The 18,452-nt window shown below is 49.8% G+C and overlaps 1 protein-coding gene across 6 annotated transcripts in view; it reads right to left on the bottom strand.

Annotated features, from left to right (window-relative positions):
- Window positions 1-14,731, bottom strand: part of TOX2 (TOX high mobility group box family member 2) — a 133,164-nt gene extending 118,433 nt beyond the window's left edge. For 5 of the 6 annotated variants that reach the window (XM_027620428.2, XM_027620429.2, XM_027620430.2 and 2 more), the window contains exon 1: window positions 14,582-14,731. In XM_027620428.2, the coding sequence (XP_027476229.1) occupies window positions 14,582-14,680 (99 nt within the window). In that variant the 5' untranslated portion in view covers window positions 14,681-14,731. Of the gene's footprint in view, window positions 1-13,249; window positions 13,475-14,581 lie in introns of those variants that run through there. The other variant, XM_027620433.2, reaches the window with a different exon arrangement.
- Between the last annotated feature and the right edge of the window lie 3,721 nt (window positions 14,732-18,452).

The following is an 18,452-nucleotide window of genomic DNA, read 5'->3' as shown; positions in this document are numbered from 1 at the left end:
TTTGATTTTATTTGGCTTGATATTAAACTGAAATAGCCGCACGTGGCTAGTGGCTATCATGTTGGACAGTGCGGCAAGCCATCGTGGATTCTCTCCTAAACCGTATCATCACCTCTGTCTGTCCTCCTGCATCCACTCTTGCCCCGCTTCCAATGTTTTCCCCATAAGACAGCCACCAAGATTCTTCTAAAAATGCTTCCCTTGCCCTTGAGATCAAGTCCAAGCACCTGGACATGGCCTTCAAGGCCCTACCTCCTGGGGACAGAAAGCACCCCAGCTCTCAGGGCGCCTGAGCGGTTCCAGGTGCTGGAGGAGCAATGACAGCAGCGGAGGGGACAGCGGCGAGGGCCTCGCCGAGGCCCAGGCATGTGAGGAAAAACTTAAAAGACACGTGTGTCGGAGTTTGCCAGGTAGGTGGGGAACGCCCAGACCAGAGGCAGAGCAGCTCGAGGTGCTCCCATCGACCCCCCGCCCTTGTGAAGCCCGGTATTCTAGCTGTGCGGGTGGGACATAAACAATAAACATCATGAACAGGCATATTATACCCCATGAAAAGAGAAAAGACAAGACAGGCAAGGGGTTTCCGGGGGACCCGGGTGGGGCAGAACAATTTGTGGCGCTGAATCTTCAGAAAGAAAAGTACCCAAATCAACACTGTTCTTGAGTCTGCCTCGTGGGATAGTGGCAGGGGATCGCCCCCCACCCAGCCCCCCCTCCTATTACTTTTTGGCAGGTAACATCATCTTCATAATTTACAGTTTAATAAAAAGAAAGGGGTAATAACTCCAGGAGAGAAGTCACCAGAAAATTCCTGCTTGCTCAACAGAAATATTCCCACGAGCTGGAGATTTTGTTATCTCTGAAGGCCAGACCGACTGTGCCCCAGATACCCCAACACAGGCAACTGGGAGCGACACCTCCCTCCTAAACACAGCAAGGTCACCACTGGCAGGGAGACGGGAGGTGGACAAAACAGGGGGCTGAGGTCTGCCAGCCCTCACCCCAGAAGCCAAACATTGATGAAAATCCACTTCAACTTTCTTTCTTGGGCTCTGCTGCAGGCGAGGGTGGCATGTTGTAACAATGGGAATTCAGATTTATTAACACTTGCAGGCCCGGGGTGCCTGCCTGGCTCAGTCCATACAGCATGCGATGCTTGATCTTGGGGTCATGAGTTCCAGCCCCATGTGGGGTGTAGAGATTACTTAAATAAACAAATACAAATGTAAAAACAAAACACTTGCAGGCACCAGACACTGCCTCTCACGTTTATATGTTTAATCGTCCTGACAGCAATATACAAGTAAAACAAGGAAGGCTCAGAGACGATGAGTGATTTATTCTCGGACACAACAGCTGAGGACGGGTTATAGCGGCCTCCACACTGATTCATTCATTCTTTCAACAACTTTTTACTGATCACCTACTACACAGACACCATACTAAGGTGCTGGGGACTCGGTGGTAAAGAAAACAAACATGACCCCCAGTGGTCGGAAAGGTGGGAGAGTCACCTCATAGATACATCATGCAATGGGGAAAAAATACACTCGAGGCTGTGATGGAGAATAATAGGGTAAGCACAGTGATCAGGTCAGAGTCTTTGAGAAGGCAAAGAAAAATGAGAAGGAGCCAGCCACGTGAAGGACGAAGGCAAGAACATTCCAGGCAAAGGGCGTAGCATGTGCAAAGCCCCTCAGCTTAAAAAGAGCGTGGCAGGGAAGACTGGGGAGGAGAGGGGGCTGGGAAACAGCAAGAAGGCCAGGGTGGCTAGAATGGGGCCAAGGAGGGGGAGGCTGGCCTTGCTCACCACCGTACCCCCAGCATGAAGACTGGCGCCTCAGACAGAGCAGCTGGGAGTGAGACTGGAAGAGAACGCAAGGGCTAGATCACCCCGGATTTATGGGCCAGAAAAGGCATTTGATGTTATCTACACACCAGGGAAAGCCATTGGAAGGTTTTAAGCAGAGATCTGATTTAAGTTGGTAAGAATTCACTAAGCCATAACAGAGAGCCATTGAGTGGTTTTGCCCAGAGAAATGACAGGATCCAATTTACACATCAGAAAGATCTTGATCTTGGCCGGGATAGCTCCTCGGCTCATCCTGATGTGTGACTTGTGGTCACTGGATAGTAAATGTCCCCAAAAGCGAAGCATCCCCAGCTGGCATGTGGGAGGGGGCCGCCTTTCAGGAAAGCAAGACAAAGCAGCAAATGACAGGACGTGTTGACAGAGCATCAGATGGGCACAAGGCTGTTGGCAGATGGAAAATTGTCCCAGAGAACGCCTCAACAGGGTCGTGGCTTATTGTTAATGTCGAGCCATTAGGAAAACACAATTATGTGCTTCACTGATACCCTAAGACATAATCTGAGACACAGTGCAAACATTTAGCGCTTCATCCAAAAAAAAGAGGTAAAACAACCAACAGAAGAGCCACTGGAGGAAATGCATCGCACAGGTGGGTGGCTAAGCCCTCCAGTTTGTTTGTTTGTTTTTACTCCTTGTCTCTTGTCTCGCATTTAAAGTCCAAGTTTGGCTCTTAGGCATCCACAAACAGATTTGGAAAGGGAATTAAAATAACTCTCCCAAGTGCTTAAACATACATTATTATCTCGTTTAATTTCATAAGCAGGTAAGCACTGGTAGCCCCATTTTGTAGATGAGGAAACTTGAGGCCCAGAGGTATTAAGTAGCTTTCTAAACGCCCTTGCTCCCCTGTCCAGCTTCATCTCTTGACACTCTGGACCTCTCCTATGCCTTTGTACACGTTGTCCCTTCCACCTGGAATGCTTTTCTCTACCTTCTTCACCTGGCCAATTCATCTTCAAGCACAGACCGGGTGTACCCTCCTCTGGGAAGCCTTCCTTGACTACCCCAGCCTGGTCTGGTAATCCCACACCCATTTGGAATTGCTTATTTTTGCCTACCTCTCTACTAAGACTGTGGCTCCTCAAGGGCAAGGACCAGGTCTGAAACACCTGTTCCTCCCTGGAATCTAAAAAAAGCCCTGCATACGACAGGCAGTGAATGTTCTCTGCATGGCTGGATGAATGGATGCACTCTTCATAAATTGCAAAGCCAGGATTTGATCCCAAGCCAATATGACTCCACAGCATATATCTCTTGGCCAGAGTTTATGTCTGTGTCTTACACAGATCAATCAGAAAACATAAACAAACATGGAATATAGTATAACCATACCAAGGACTTTATTCATCCCTCTAAAAGAGATCCCCACTTCTCTGGGGAAAACAAGATGCTGTCTGTGGGGGTAAAGGGTTAAGCAAATCCTTTTCCCCTTTGCAAGAGAATTTCACCTATGTTAATTGTCTAGCACAACTCCTTTGGAAACCTGATGAAGGTAAGATGTTAACTACGTTACTTGGCAACTCTGCTTATGGTAAAAATGACCCCTGACTGGTAAGCTGCATCTGGACAGGAGGTAACTCTCAATAAATTATAAATATCTGATAAAGAAACCAAACTTTAGATTTTCCTGAGTGTAGTGACTCTTAAAACTGACATGCCCCTTGCAAGAAACCCTGGAAGAGAGAACTGCTACAGGAGCTACGGGTCCTTTGGGGAATAAGGCTTCTGAGCCAGGGTGGCTTCCAAACCCACCCATCGTGGGGCTCATTCCCTTGCACCTACACTAAAATCTTCGGCGGGGGGGGGGGGGGCAGGCAAGAGAAGAGCTGGTGGCCACCTCTGTGGACTAAGGCAGGGCTGAGGCTGGAACTCCTCCCGTGGAAGAGGAGCCGATCCTGTGCCCTGCTGGCAGGTGCTGGGTACTCCCCACCTCTTTCAAGGACACAGGGACCAAGTGTTGCCCATGTGCGTCTTGTGAGTCTGAATGTTTAAATGAACCTCACAGAGTCCCTGTGGGAGAACAATGAGAAATAAGGGAACTGATCCAGAGAGAAAGGAAACCATCCCAACCAAAACCACCAGTAACCCTATTCTGAACTGGAAAGCTCCTGAGACTCTACTATGTATACCATTTATAAAAGACCAAAAACCTGGATGGAGCCTATGCTACAGAGGGCCCAGGTGATCTAAATGCAGCCGGCAGCAGGAGTGAGGGAGGGCATGACTTATATGATCTCCCAGAGGCCTCACTACAAACCTGAGATGCAATGATGGTCACGTGAGAACACTGGAGATCAGAGAAGTTAAGTGACAGGTCCAAAGTCACACAGCTTCTAAGTGGCAGGATATGAAGCCAGGCACTTTCATTGAATTCAAAATCACATTTGAATCCACTATCTGGTTTTGCAAAAAAATTCACTTACAGCTCAGGTGAATGTATAGAATAGAACCAAGCATGGGGGTTGGGGTGAAAGGACCTCCTTAAATAGTGTAGGTAGCGCCCACTAGGCACTCAGTAAATATTTGCAAAATAAATGAGCAACAAAAGGCCCAGGGCCCATATTCCACATTAAAAAGTTCAGTTCAAGTCAAAACAGCAAAATGGAACAATAAAATTTATGCATGAGATTGACCCTGGGTTATACTACTGAGTTGGATTCATTTCCAACAAGTTTCTAAATCATTCCTGCAAATTAGGCCCAACTTTGAGATAAGCACGTTTTAATTAGCTGTAATATAAAGGCGTTCTATTTCCAAGTGATGTTTGAAGTTGAAAACCAAGGCAGAAGGCCCAGCTGGGAATTCCCTGGCCTCTAGAAGAGCCAATGCATTAACAGTAAAACCAAGGGGCAAGCTGATCCCCTCTTCCATCCCTGCAGAGGCTGGGGCTCCACGTGGCACCACAGAGGCTGCAGGAGAGAGGAGCAGAGAGAGCACACTCTGAACGCCAGCTCAGCCAACCAGCTTCTCTGCTGCCTTTTGTACATGACCTCCTTGGACCTCAGTTTTCTCACCTACAAGGACACGTGTGTCTGGCAGAGTTCTCATGAAGACTTAATGAGATGATATGAGAATGAGCCTAAGATCAGTAAGTGCACAGCAAATAAATTTGTGCTTATTTCCACCCTACTTTTCTCCACAAAATAGCACAAAATTTAAAAATAAAAATCAGTGAGAGGGGACTTTTGTTCAAGATGGCAGACAGACATAGACTTTTTGCCTCTCCCCTCCTCTAAACAACACTAGAACGGAAAAAAAAAAAAAAAAGATACACACCAAAACATACACATACATGTATATCCATAATTCAGATAGATGGATTAAAATGGAATAACTCCAAGAAAGCCCCCATAGAAACACAAGAAAGGGCTGGGGATCAGAAATCCTAAGAGTACTGGGAAGTAAGCAGTCACACTGCCAAAGAAGCCTATCAGCTCCAAGCCACCAGCACAACAACCCAAGACCTCTGGAGAAGCTCTTATCCTAGCTGAACCCCAGAACATCCCCAAAGAGAGGCAGCAGGAAGCCGTGGGCCAGGAACGTGACTGGACCTTTGTGTTAGCCTACAGACCTCGGGGAAGCTGACTGTTGGATCTGCCTCCAGGCTAAAGCCAGGGAGAAGAACTCCAGTTAAATGAGAGATGTGCCTCAGGGATTCCCCCCCGTGGGTAGGCATGGGGCAGGAAAAACAAAGTGCACCAGTGCCCTTGGGTAACTGCTGGTCTACATGAGAGACAGATGCCCCAACCTCAAGTGAGCTTGTCCCATGTGCTAAGAGAAGTCCCCAGCTTCGAGTGTCCACCCACAAACCATACCCAGGGCACCCAAAATCAACATTCACATTGCTTACCCACAGAATTGTGGATCTCACAGGCACTAAGGGAACTCATAACTACAGGGCAGATGAGTCTAGACCTCTGTTTACAAGTAAATGTCAATCACAAATCACCAGGCATTTGTAGAAAATATCGGCATAAAAAGAGGCCTATTGTGAACAGAAGAACTAACCACCAAGAAAACAGAATTAATGGAGGAAACAGAAGATAACTTTTTAACTGTATTATAATCTTCAAAAAGACTCAAGACATTCACATATCCACTAGACAAAAGGAATGGGATACTCTGATACCAGATCAATCAAGAAACAATACAAAACTCTGGGAAATGAAAAAGTCACAATAAACTTACTAGATATGAACTGAAGAATGGTTATGACTAGAAGTGCCCCCACCCAACTCCCCTCAGGGGTTAGCCCTGGGGAGTGGGGAGAGGAAATGAAAATAAGTGGGCCCCCCACGTTTTCCTTTATATCCTACTATATTTCTGTGTATCTTACAAAGAATAAAAACAAATTTCAAAAAAAGATGGCAGGACTCAAGATAAAGTGGGAAAATGACAGAAGACTGAAATGAAATTGGAAGTTAACAAGCAAAAGATATGCGTGATATCCTATGTTATAGCTACAAGGGACCCACTCATTTACCTCCAAGCTTCCTGGGAGCCATTGAAGACAACGGCGATAGGACAGCCATGGACAATGGCCAACACTGAGGCAGGGACCAGGTGAAGAGCCTCTTGTTGAAGCTGTGACAGGACTCCAGCCCAAGGAGAAAGCCACGGTCCCCTGCCCAGAGCCAACTCTCTTAGGCACAGCCCAGCAGCTTCTCAGAAATCAGTGTGGAGTCCTCCCCACCACACAAGGAATTGCGTGACATTTCAAGTAAGAAAAATTCCTTGGGCCCCAGAAAATTCCATTAATTATCATTTTTCTTCACTCCGACCTAAGAAACAATTATCCTGCAGCTCTCTCTCACATCATGAGATAAGGATGAAACCTCAGCAAGTGACTCGGAGACTCTAAAAATCATCAACATGCCGGCCCTTGACTTCCTGGGAACCAAAGGGAAGATGAGTTTTCTCCCTAAGATGCAGCTCCCTGAAACAGGCACTTTGGTGCTCCCCTTTCTATGCATTCATCCCCAGCTGCTGGCAAAGTCACTGCTATACCCTCGCACTGGGAACCTCTCTGCCACAGGAACCTCTCTACCTGGGACAAGGAGATGCCCTGATGCCAATGACTGGATGTCACGAGAATCAAAAGGCACAAGCAGCTCCCTTGCCCCAGTTTGGGACAACTCTGAAGAGCCAGCCCAGATCGGTAACCATGTTCCAGGCCAGCTTCTCCCTCTGCCCAATTCTGCTTCCCTTACTCCCTTACAGGTACACTTTCTGGGAACTTCCCCCCAAATAAACCTTCCACAGGCAACTCTCCATCTCAGAGTCTGTTTCCAAGCAAGCCAATGTAAGACTCTCTCCAAGGTGAAGAAGACTCTCCCCATAACCTATGGGGGGCCTGAAGAACTCGGGGGTCTCTGAGATATCTGACCATATCTGAGCCAAGGCTACATAGCCCAGGCCAGCAATATGTCCCCTTTGTCCTAAGCCAAGGTGGGAAAACCCTCCCACATCCCAGTCTAGAGCCATGTTCTCCTACATGTACTTCCCGGGCCAACAACATCAGCATCATTTGTTAGCGCTGCACCTTTTCAGCCCTTCCCCAGACCTACTGAGTCAGAACTTCTGCGAAGGGCACCCAGCAATCTGTGTTTCAACTGCCCTCCAGGTGATTCTGAAGGTTGAGAAGCAGAGCATCCCTGACTACTGGGTGAAATCAAACGCAAGACATTAAACTTTTCCATCAGCAGAAGACCAACAGACAGCTGCTGACAGCAGTCTGATCCAGCAACGTGAAACATTCTGTACTCTGCGCCACACATCTGGCTCCAAGGCACTCCTCTGCTTATAACCCAACCAGCTGGGACGTGACACTCTTTATGACAATCTCTGCTGGTGTCCCAGCTCCCCTGAAGGCAGGCCTCCCTGCCTTAGGCTGATAGGATCCCCAAACCACCCTCCAGCGGCCCTTGAAGTGGCTCTTCCTTCTGCCTAGGACACCCATCCAGGAATTCTACATGCCCCCACATAGCCCACCCGGCATTTCCTTTAACACTCTGCCCCGTGAGGCCTTCCTACACCCGTGGCACTGTCCCAGACAATTAGATATTTAATTACGACTCTCCATTTTGAGCCATGTTACAAATCCACATAGCCTTCCATCTAGTAAATAGAAGTTTCCCATTGAGTGGCTGAGCTTTCAGGACAAGGTTGGGTCTCCTGGCACACAGTAGGCACTCAATAAAAAGCTGCCGAACATCTGAGAAGCCCAGCTTTAAAACAGGTCATTACATATTGAAAAACCCCAGTCTTGTTGCTCATTCTAGCAGGCACCAGAAGTTTGCTGTTCTACAGTAGCAAGTTGAAGCATCAGGATAATTGATCAAAATTTATTAGCCCGTGTTTATACAGCATGTTTTCACTAAGAGATAAAATTACAATTTACCACGACTCATTAAGTTAATAATTACTTACCATATGTTTTTATTGCTGCTCCCAAACCACACTGAAAAATCACTGTGCAGGTTTTTGGTCCATCTAAATAGGATGACTACCAACCACGTGGATACAGAACTTACTGACAGGGAGACGCGGGACTAAAATATTGAACAGAAAGCACAAGCTCTAAAGCTCCACTACACTCATCCCCATGACTCTCTAGGTTACCTGCACCACATTCTCCAGGTCAATGGTTCTCAAACAGGGGCACTTTTGCTCCCCCAGTGGATACCTGGCAAAGTCTGGAGACTTTGTTGGCTGTCGTGACGGGCACCTGATCAATAGAGGGCAGGGATGCAGCTACACATCTTATAATGCACAGGACAGCCCGTCCCCCCAAAACAAGGAATTATCAGGTCCAAAGTGTCAACAGTGCCGAGGCTGGGAAACACTATTCTAGATCAAAGGGAACGTCCATAAATGTTTCTTTAATGTGAGCTTCATAGCAACAGTATAAGGAAGGCATTACTGTCCCCTTGCACAGATGAGAAAACGGAGATGTGGAGTGGTTAAATGATGTGCACAAGGTCACCAGCCCACTCCAGCAAAGGGTGCAGCTGCAATTTGAACCATTCTTCTCTGCCTGATAAACCCAACTCCCCTCCCACACAGATTCAAGAAGGAAACAGACGCCAAGGAAATGAGCAGCTCTTTGTTAATTCATTAGGCTGAACGGTCCAACTAGAGACTGCTTCCAACAGGACTCGGGAAAAATCAGATCCAGAGACCAAGGCATGGAAACACCTGATATTAGGAGGACACTTCCCCCGCACCAGCTGGGATGGTCAGTCCTCCAGCACCCAGGGCTGAAACAGTTTCCCCTGCCTTGTAACTTTCAATTGTGCAGCTCTTTATGAATAGAAATGAAAGCGTTTCCTGCTGGGGCCACATGCTATATATGCATGATTTCCAACCTCAAGGCAACCCCATGGGGGAGGTGTTGCTGTACCCATTTTGCAGAGGAGACAGAAGCATAGGGAAGTTAAGTAATTTGCCTGTGCTGATGATGGTGAAGGCAGCATTCAAACCCAGTTCTGCCAGGTTCCAGAACTTATACTGCCTTCGTATCTTGAGACTAGTTCTAGGAAATCAGAGAAGCAAAATAGCTGGCCTTACGGAATCACACGGGCTGGCAGTCCTGCAGGGGGATTCCTTGTCCTGTAGGCACAGACTCAGCTGCTCTTCCAGGCTTCCTGGCTGCTCTCTGTGCGGGCTCGGTCCTCTGGGCCTGCTTGGGTAAGCTCCTCTAGGAATGACAGGTCAGCCAAGAGACTCTTGGCCCCAGCTCTGCCCTGGATTTGATGTGCTCACTAAAATCTTATAACAGCCAAAGAGATGCTAAGTTCCTCAAGCTACATTGGAAAACTGGTGAGCCCTGAATTTATTCATGCATTCATTCATTCAGCAAATATTTATTGAGTACCTATGTGCCAGGCCAGCTCTGGGGGGGGGGGGGGAGACACAAAAGTAAAGGTAGACACAGTGGTTCCTGCCCTCTGAAGTATATGAGGGCACAAGTCCTCTAAAAGCATCATCCTCAACCTTCCTGGGTGTATTACACTTTACAGTTATAAAGGATATGCCGAGGCTTCATTCATTGTATCTCCACACTAGCTCCCCATCTCACTAGACTATGTTCACTGATTTGCTTTCCCTTTCCCAAGAGGGAAAGAGGCCCAGAGGAGGGCACTGTCATGCTTAAGGTTGCCCAGCAGACTTGGGGGGGGGGGTAGGCAGCAGTGCCAGGCCTGGGCTGTGGCTCCTGACATTTATAAGGTACAGAAGTTTGGTCGTAAGGACCCTTCAGGACAGACTAGGGGAGGGGCTATGGAAAACACATTTAGATGGAAAGTAAAGAAGAGCTTCTTCACATCCTCCAGAGTCCCCGGGACCAGCCATCTCAGCTCAGCGCTCACCTGGCCCAGGTCCACCCACAGGTCCCACCTACAGCCACCTGTGCCCCTGCAGAAAGAACCAGTGGGGACCTCACCCACCAGAAATGCTAAGGAGGCCTCACAAATCTCAAGTACAGGTGAGGTGGGGACAGCAACTCCCACTTCTTGGATTTTCGTACCAAGGAGGCTCCAATCATTCACTAGCCGAGCTTGTGTTGATCCCCATCAAGATACAAGATGCTGTGCCCAGAGCTGTATGGGTGGGGAGTTGCATCACTTACCCACGCACATATTTCCTGAGTAGTTCTGGGTCAGGCACTGTGCCAGGTGTTGGGAGCCCACAGAAACCTGTACACAAACAACCAAACCACTGCTACACGAAGTGTGGTCGCTGGACCACGCCGGCAGCATCATCCGGGAGCTCATTAGACATGCAAATTCTCACGAAAAGACTTGTATAAAAATGTTCACAGAGGCTTTATTTATAATGGCCCCAGCCTGGAAACAAACCCAAACATCCATTGGCAGGTGAACAGATAAACCACTTGAGCTATACCCATACAATGTAATATTAGCAATAAAACAGAACTATATATATATATATACACACACACACAACACAGATGAATCTTGATACTATGTTGAGCAAAATGAAACCAGATGCAAAGATGTATATGCTGTGTATGAAATTCTAGAACTTAAGTATACTTAGTACACTGAAACTGAACTTAAATAAAGCATTGATAATAGAAATCAGATAAGTCGTTTCCTGTAGAGGCGGCGATGGAGACTCTGGGCTGGAAAGGAGCACGAGGGAACTTTCTGGGGTATGGAAAATGAGCAAAATCTGGATTGGGACGGTGGTTACACAGGTGTTTATATTTGTCAAAACTCATGGAACTATGCACTTGAAATTTGCATTTTATTTTGTCAATCATATCTCAGTAAAAAAATGAGCCACAAATCATTTGCCCTACATCACAAAGCCACAACTGGAGATTTGAACCCACGTTTGCCCAATTCCAATGGCCAGTTTACACTAGCCTGCCGTAGTTGAGTGTGGGCGGGGGGGGCCGGCAATGCCCTGAGCCTGGTAAAGTGCCTTACCAAAGCCAGAATGAAGGGACTTCACAGATACCCAAGGAAGAGTGTCACAATCTCCCCCTAGCCCCTAAACCATGACAGAGACTTGAGGGGAGGGCATATAAGTGTCAAGCTGGGAGTCAAGAAAACCTGGGTTCAGGCCTCAACTCTGCTCTTCACACGCTATGTAACCTGTGAGTACACTACTCTGTGACTCAGTTTCCCCTTCTGTGAAGCAACGAAGAAGGAGAGGATCTGGTTCCCAGCATGGGGCCACAGATCCTAGGAGCCACAGGGCCACAAGCTCCTATGCTCACTAGGCACTGTTATTACGTGAAATGAGTAACGTGCCTGCCTCATATCTGGGAAGCTATTTTTCAAATGCATGTTAATATTATTGTGATTAATAAAATAACATCTATTTCAAAGCAAAAATGAAACCATAGCAGTTTTTGCCATTATGTATTTTCTCAAACAAAAGATACCAAAAGAACAGCCACTGATCATGACTTTGGTTTAAAGTGGCTGGAATCTCTGTGTAGAGTATCACTAAGGGGACAGTCACCAAGGGAACAGTCGCCAAGGGCCCTTTCGGGTCAACTGTCCCACAGTTGTCCGGCATCACTTGGGCAAATGCTTGCCCTTGTTTCTCAGGCCTAGGTCCCTGTGGGGACAAGCCTCTTGTGTGGACTGCAAGGACCAAGCCCCCAGTGTGCAGGCTGTGTCCTGGTTCTGCAGCCCTATAAATTGGGCTGTGGTCATGGCTGCACCTTGGGCCTGTTTCTGCTCCAGTTCTGATAGTGATCAGTTGTAAGAATGGAGCATGGGCATTTCCCTCCCCAGTCCCTCACCATCAGACCCTGGTAACAATGTGCCCTACCTCCCAACCACCAGCACTAAAGATGACTGCCCACTTGGGATCTGCCACCAACAGGCATCTGACCCACCCCTAGCTGAGCCAAGTGACTTCCCCTGCCCCATCCTGCCACAAGCCTGAAGGTTGAGAAGCAGGTCTCACATCCAAGCACAAGGTCAGACCTTTCTCTCACCTACCTTGGTGGCCCAGCAGCCACCCTCCTCCACCTGGACACACCCTCGGCTCTGGGCCAGGGGTTCTAGATCACAGACAGAAACCAGAAATCACCAGCTTCTCATTCCCCGAGTGGGTCCCTCCCTGGCCAGGTTTCACACTAGTTCTTGGTGCTGAGTCAGAGCTTTACAGAGCATCAGAATAAAGCAGGGGCCTCAGCTGAGTGCCCCCCCCCAGAAGGCCCACATGTGGGACCACCCCACTCTGGCGGGGTTTACAGAAACACCACCAGCAAAAGGAACACTCCGGGCTAAAGGCCACCCACCCACCGATCCAGACTTTGAGGCACAAATCCCCGATTCCCACGCACGTCCCCAAACCAGAGGCTGGAACCTTGCCAACTTAGTATTTTAACAAAAAATAAAGCCAGGGGCAGAAGACAGTCCTGCTGCCCCCGCACCCAATGATCTTCTCCCTCAAGACTCCACTTGCTACTTTTAATCAATTTTCCCTCCAACACACCGGAAAGAGCCCGAGAACCGCCTTCTCTTCAGGACACCATCCCCCTCTTCAGCTTCTAACTTTGCCAGTCTCCGGACAAAGATAATCACACCCACCCGCTGCGAGACCTCACTTGCCGCCCACCTCATCCGCATGCAGCCCAGGCTCTACTGGCCCAGGACCCCACTCCCCACCCGGGGAGAACTGCGGAGGGCTTTGCCCTGCGACCCAAGAAGCCGCTCCCCAGGGCCTGAGGACGCATTCAGCGAGGCCCAGCCCCTAGGCCCCGCGTTCCGGGCGGGGACGCCCCCTTCCCGCAGCATCCACACAGCAAGGGGCTCGCGTAAAGCCCGTGGGTGGGGTGAGGTTGAGACCCCGGAGGGCCGCCCATCCAACCACCCGACGCGCACTCACCACGTAGCGCCACGGAGCCCGCGCGTCTGCGCCAGGGCCGCGGGGAAACCCACGCGCGCCGTTCAATCCGGGCTCCGAGTGACGAAAAGCCGCGCTGGGCTCCGGCCAGCCCCGGACCCCCGCGCCTACTGCCGGATTCACCCCCGTCTGGCTTGCTAACTAAGTTTGAAAGTTCCCTCCCCAGCGAGGGAAGAGACGCGGACGGTGCAGCTGCACCTAAGCGTCCCGGGCCGGCCCCGGCGTGGGGAGCCGGGGTCGGCCGGTCCCTGTTCGGGGTGCCGGGCACGTGAGCTTCCACCGGGAGGACGCGCCGCGGCAGCGCAGCTGGGACCAGGCTGGGGGCGGCGATCTCGGAAAAGACTGGGGTGGGGGGAGGGGGCCGGTGACCCTCACTGCAGCCCCAGGCCGGAGGGACGCCCGCTCACCGTTCCCGGGAGGGGACAGGCCTCGATTGGCCATTGCCAACTCGGAATCCCAGGCCCCGGCAGGCAGTGACGGCCAATTAGTGAACGGCCAATTAGTGCGCCTCGGCGCCGGAAAGTTAAAGCCCCGACGCGCGAGTTGGTGACCAGGGTGAGGGCTGGGGCGGCGCGGAGGCTGGGTGTGACCGCGTGTGGCTGTGTGACCGCCAGGCGATTAGTGTGTCTCAGGTTCACCGTACATGGGTGGCTGTGCATGCGTGACATTGTGCGCCCGTGTGAGTGATGGTGTGAGCGTGTGACTGTCGGAGCAACTTCTTTGTGTGACCGTCCCCAGCTGCGACTGGGTGTGACAGGCGAGGGGGGCATGTAACGGAGTGTGAGGCATCGTACTGTGTGAATGGGTGACTTGTATGTGGCGATGTGACAGTGTATGTGGGCGAGTGACTGCAAGTCATTGTGTATAAATGACTGTTAGGGTGACTTGTGTGGGACGGTAAGACAGTGTAAGTAGGTGCTTGGCCGCCTATGTGTGTGACAGTGGGTCACTATGTGTCAGCCTGTGAATGAATGTGGGGTTGTCGGGGGAGGTGGCCGAGCGTGTCACTGTGTCATCGTGTGAGTGACTGTCGAGGTGACTTCTGCCTGTGAACGGAATAACTCAAGCCGTGAGTGTAACGGCGAGGATATCTATGTGAGTGGCATGTGCCCGTCGGCGGGGCTGATGCGTGCGGGTCCCCGCGCATTGGCACCGCCGGCACCTCCCCCCGTGGGCCTCCGAGAGTGTCCCGTCCCGAGCCGCCAGGTGACTCCTGTCCCGCACTCCAGCCCGGGACGCTCCCGCCGCGGCGCGGGGTCCGAAGGCGCAGGCAGGCCGCGCCCGCCTTGGCGCCCACCCCCGGCCCCCGCCTACCTTGCCGCAATGGTAATAGTCCAGGTGCGCCAGGCCGGCCGGCTCGGCCCCGGGCCGCGCGCCCACCGCGGGTGCCGAGGGGTACAGGCGGACGTCCATGGCGGGCGCGGCGGCGGCGGCGGCGGCTCCCGCGGGCAGTGCCTGGGCGGGCGGCGGGTGGGAGCCAGTGTGCGAGCGGGTGTGCGAGAGCGGGGGGCGGGCCGGGGGCGGGGCCCGGCGGAGCGCCCCGCCCCCGCCCCCGCCCCGCCCGCGCGTGCTATTGTTCCGGCCTCCGGCGCCGCGGAGAGCCGGGGGCCCGGGCCCAGGGGAAGGGGCCCCTCCTTCGAGGCGGGCCGCCGCGGCGTCTCTCGCCGGGCTCTGCACCCCCGGGGGTCCGGGAGGGGTGCGCGCCTGTCCAGACGGCCCTTTCCCGTCCCGCCTTCCCCACCAAGGATAAGGGGAGGGAGAAGCCCATTTGACACCCCTTCCCAGAAGTGGGACACTGCCCACCCTGAATATTTAGAAAGCGGGGTCGGGGGAGGAGGGCGGTGACAGGAACACTTTCGAAGATGGGTGCTGCCTTGCCCAGGGGGACCACGGCCCAGCGCCTGCGGCTGATCTTAGGAGGCCCTCCCTCCTTGTCCCACTGATCAGAATCACTGAGAAGGGCTCTGGGAGTTGCTGAGCTTAAACTCTCACTTTACGTGTGAGGAAACTGAGGCAAGGACAGTCACTTCAGTAATGAAGCTCCAAGTGAGTGGGCCCACCGCCCCCAGAGGATCCAGGTCTGAGACAACTGGGAGCAGTCAGAGGGCCCTGACCCCTTTAATGACAGGGAGAGAGAGGGCCATAGAAAGGGCCTAGAAACTGAAGTTCTGAGGGTCCGGAATCTACCCTCACCACCCCTACCCCCAAGTTCTCCTGGAGACAGAGAAGAACAGAAATGGGATGGTTCCCATGGTGGAGCAGAAAGGTGACTGAAGCAGGCTCCTTCTCCCACAGGAAAAGAGCCCCCAAACTCCTCACATCACCTGCAGCAGCTGACCTGTTGCTCCTCCCCTTCTCATAATTGTCTACGCTAGCAGTCTCCACTCCCTCACCTCTACTGACCGCTGCACCACCGCCCTCTGGTTCCTGGCTCTGGCACACTGGGATGCCTAGCTGGGAAGTGCCAGGAGGCCAGGAGGCAGAAGTGGGTCAGAATGGGATTGGTAGATGGCAGCTGGACACGATGCTATTCAGAGAAAAGGGTCACTCCCTTTTCTGCCCACTCAGGAGCCAGCTTGGAACTTAGCTCCCACTGCTACTTGAGCTTTGTTGGTCCTGACTTCGAGCTATGACCCACTATTTGTGACCATGAAGATCCACTAATACAAGACTGGTGTGGGAAACAGGCTTTTGCTAAAGGTTTGGGAACAACAGAGGGAAATTACTGCTCAGAAAGGAAAGAACTTCCAAATAGATTTCAGCAGTCATTGTGTCTAGAAATACATTGCCATATCTCATCAGAAGGAATTTCCCATTGGCCCCTCTACTTTTTTTTTTCCATCTGGACATCCAGCTGACCCAGCACTATTTATTGAAAAGATCACCTTTCCCCCCACTTCTCTGCAGTGTTAACTTTGTTATAAATCAAGTTATCCATATGTGTATTGTTTCTGAATTCTCAAGTCCGTCCCATTAGCCTATATTTCTCTCCTTGTGCCATTGTCATACTGTCTGGATTTCTGTAGCTTTATAATAAGTGCCCCAATAGAAGAGGTCTACACACTTTTATCTTCAGGACCGTCTTGGCTATTCTTGACATTTGCACTTCCACTGACATTTTTAAAATCAGCTTCTGTTTACACACGCACACACACACACACACACACACACAATCCTGCTGGGATTCTGATTGCTATATTGCTATCACATTGAATCTTTAGATCAATTTGGGTAAAATCGACATTTTCAGTATTAAGTCTTGCTATCCATAAACATGGTATGTCCTTTCATTAATTTAGATTTTTTCATTTTAAAGTTCTCTCAGCAATGTTTTATAGTTTTCTTTCTTTTTTAAAGATTTATTTATTTATTTATTTATTTATTTATTTATTTATTTATTTATTTATAGAGGGCCGAGAGGAGGGGCAAAGGGAGAGAGAGAGAATCTCAAACAGACTCCCCACTGAGCACGGAGCTTGATGTAGGGCTCCATTTCATGACCCTGAGATCATGACCTGAGCTGAAATCAAGAGTTGGACACTTAACCTACTGAGCCACCCACATGCCTCACTTTTTTTTTTTTTAAGTTTCTTTGTAGAGCCTTTGCATATCTTTTATTAGATTTAGTCCTGAGTCTTTGATGCTATTATAAATGGTTTCTTTATATGGCTTTTTATCTTCCTGTTTGTTGTAAGTACAGGGCAGTAGTTTTAAAACAAGTCAACAAATTCCCTCACTCTTACATGGAGTGAAATCTAATAACTTTCCCCTATAAAAGGGATGGGTTTAGTGAATGGTTTTTAATAAAAAAAATATGGTGGAAATGACACTTGGATTCTGAGTCTAGGTCGTAAAAGTTGATACAACTTCTGCCTGGCTCCTTCTTTTGGACATTTGTCTTTGAAACCCTAAGCCACTATGTAAGAAGTCCTAGGCTGTTGTGCTTTAAAGAAGTCTGAAGTAACCTACACATAGACTCCATATGCAAAGACCCTGAGACTAAAAGAGTAAGATGACTCACCAGTCCCCAGTTGGATCAGCCCCCTACTGTTCCAGTTCCATCTACTCTTTGACTACAACCATATGAAAAACCCTGGAAAAACCCTAGCTGATCCCTTCCTGAATCCAAAATGAACAGAAACCATGAGAGATAATAAAACACTATTGTGGTTTTAAGCCATGAGGTTTTGGGGTGATTTGTTACTTGGCAATATAGATGTGGAACATATATAGATTTTTGTACAATGCCCTTGTATTCAGCAACATTGCCAAACTCACTCATTCTAACAATTCATCTGTAGATTCTTTAGCTTTTTAAAAAATACACCATATTCTATCTCATCTGTAAAAATGAGAGTTCTAGTTTTTCTTTTTCAAATCCTTATACGTTTTATTTCTTTTTCTTGCCTTGTTGCACTGGCTAGTATTACCAGTACAATGTTGGAAAGAAGTAATAATAGCAGGCATCCTTGTCTCATTCCTGATCTCAGAAGGAAAGCTATCAGCATTTCACCATTGACTATAGTGCTTGCTATAGTGTTTTGTTTAACTTCATTATGTTGTTTCGTTGCTTTTTGTCGATACCTCTGCTGTGGATTGGGGAGGTCAATCTTCACAGCAATCCTGTGGGTCAGGAAATAAGACTGCTGTGGCCATTTTGCGGATGAGAAGAATAAGGCCCAGAGAGGAATGCTCAACATCACAGTGTTAATAGCAGGGCTCATTAGCAGTACATAAGCCTAGAAATCCCACCTGGAGCACTTCCCACTTACTTCCCTTACTTCCACAGTCCTGGTCCCACTAACTCTGACCAGAGCTATATAACAACAGCCACCACAGTATGGCGGCCCATGTGCAATGGGTCAGCTGCAGGCAGTAGCAACACCAGCACTGTCTGTTACCTATGTCCACTCCCTTCCCTGAGGAGAGGGTGGGCACCAAGGAGGTCTCCGGGGAGGCCAGCAGGGAGCCCTGCAAGGAAGCCATGCAGATCCAAAGCTTGGACTTGCCCTTTCATGTTGGCAGTTGACCAGATAGGAAGTTTATGACTTCCAAAGAAATATCCAGCCTCATTTGTTGTCCTCAGGATAGGAGTGGAACTTGAGCCTTCCTCTCTTCCTCTTGACTCCATACAGAATCTGTGAGAGGGGAGTCTCAGGTCTTAGCCAGTGACCAGCTGGCTCAA

Source organism: Zalophus californianus, chromosome 8 (genome assembly GCF_009762305.2).
Source record: "Zalophus californianus isolate mZalCal1 chromosome 8, mZalCal1.pri.v2, whole genome shotgun sequence".
Taxonomy (NCBI): Eukaryota; Metazoa; Chordata; class Mammalia; order Carnivora; family Otariidae; genus Zalophus; species Zalophus californianus.
This window is presented reverse-complemented; position numbering and strand designations above follow the sequence as displayed.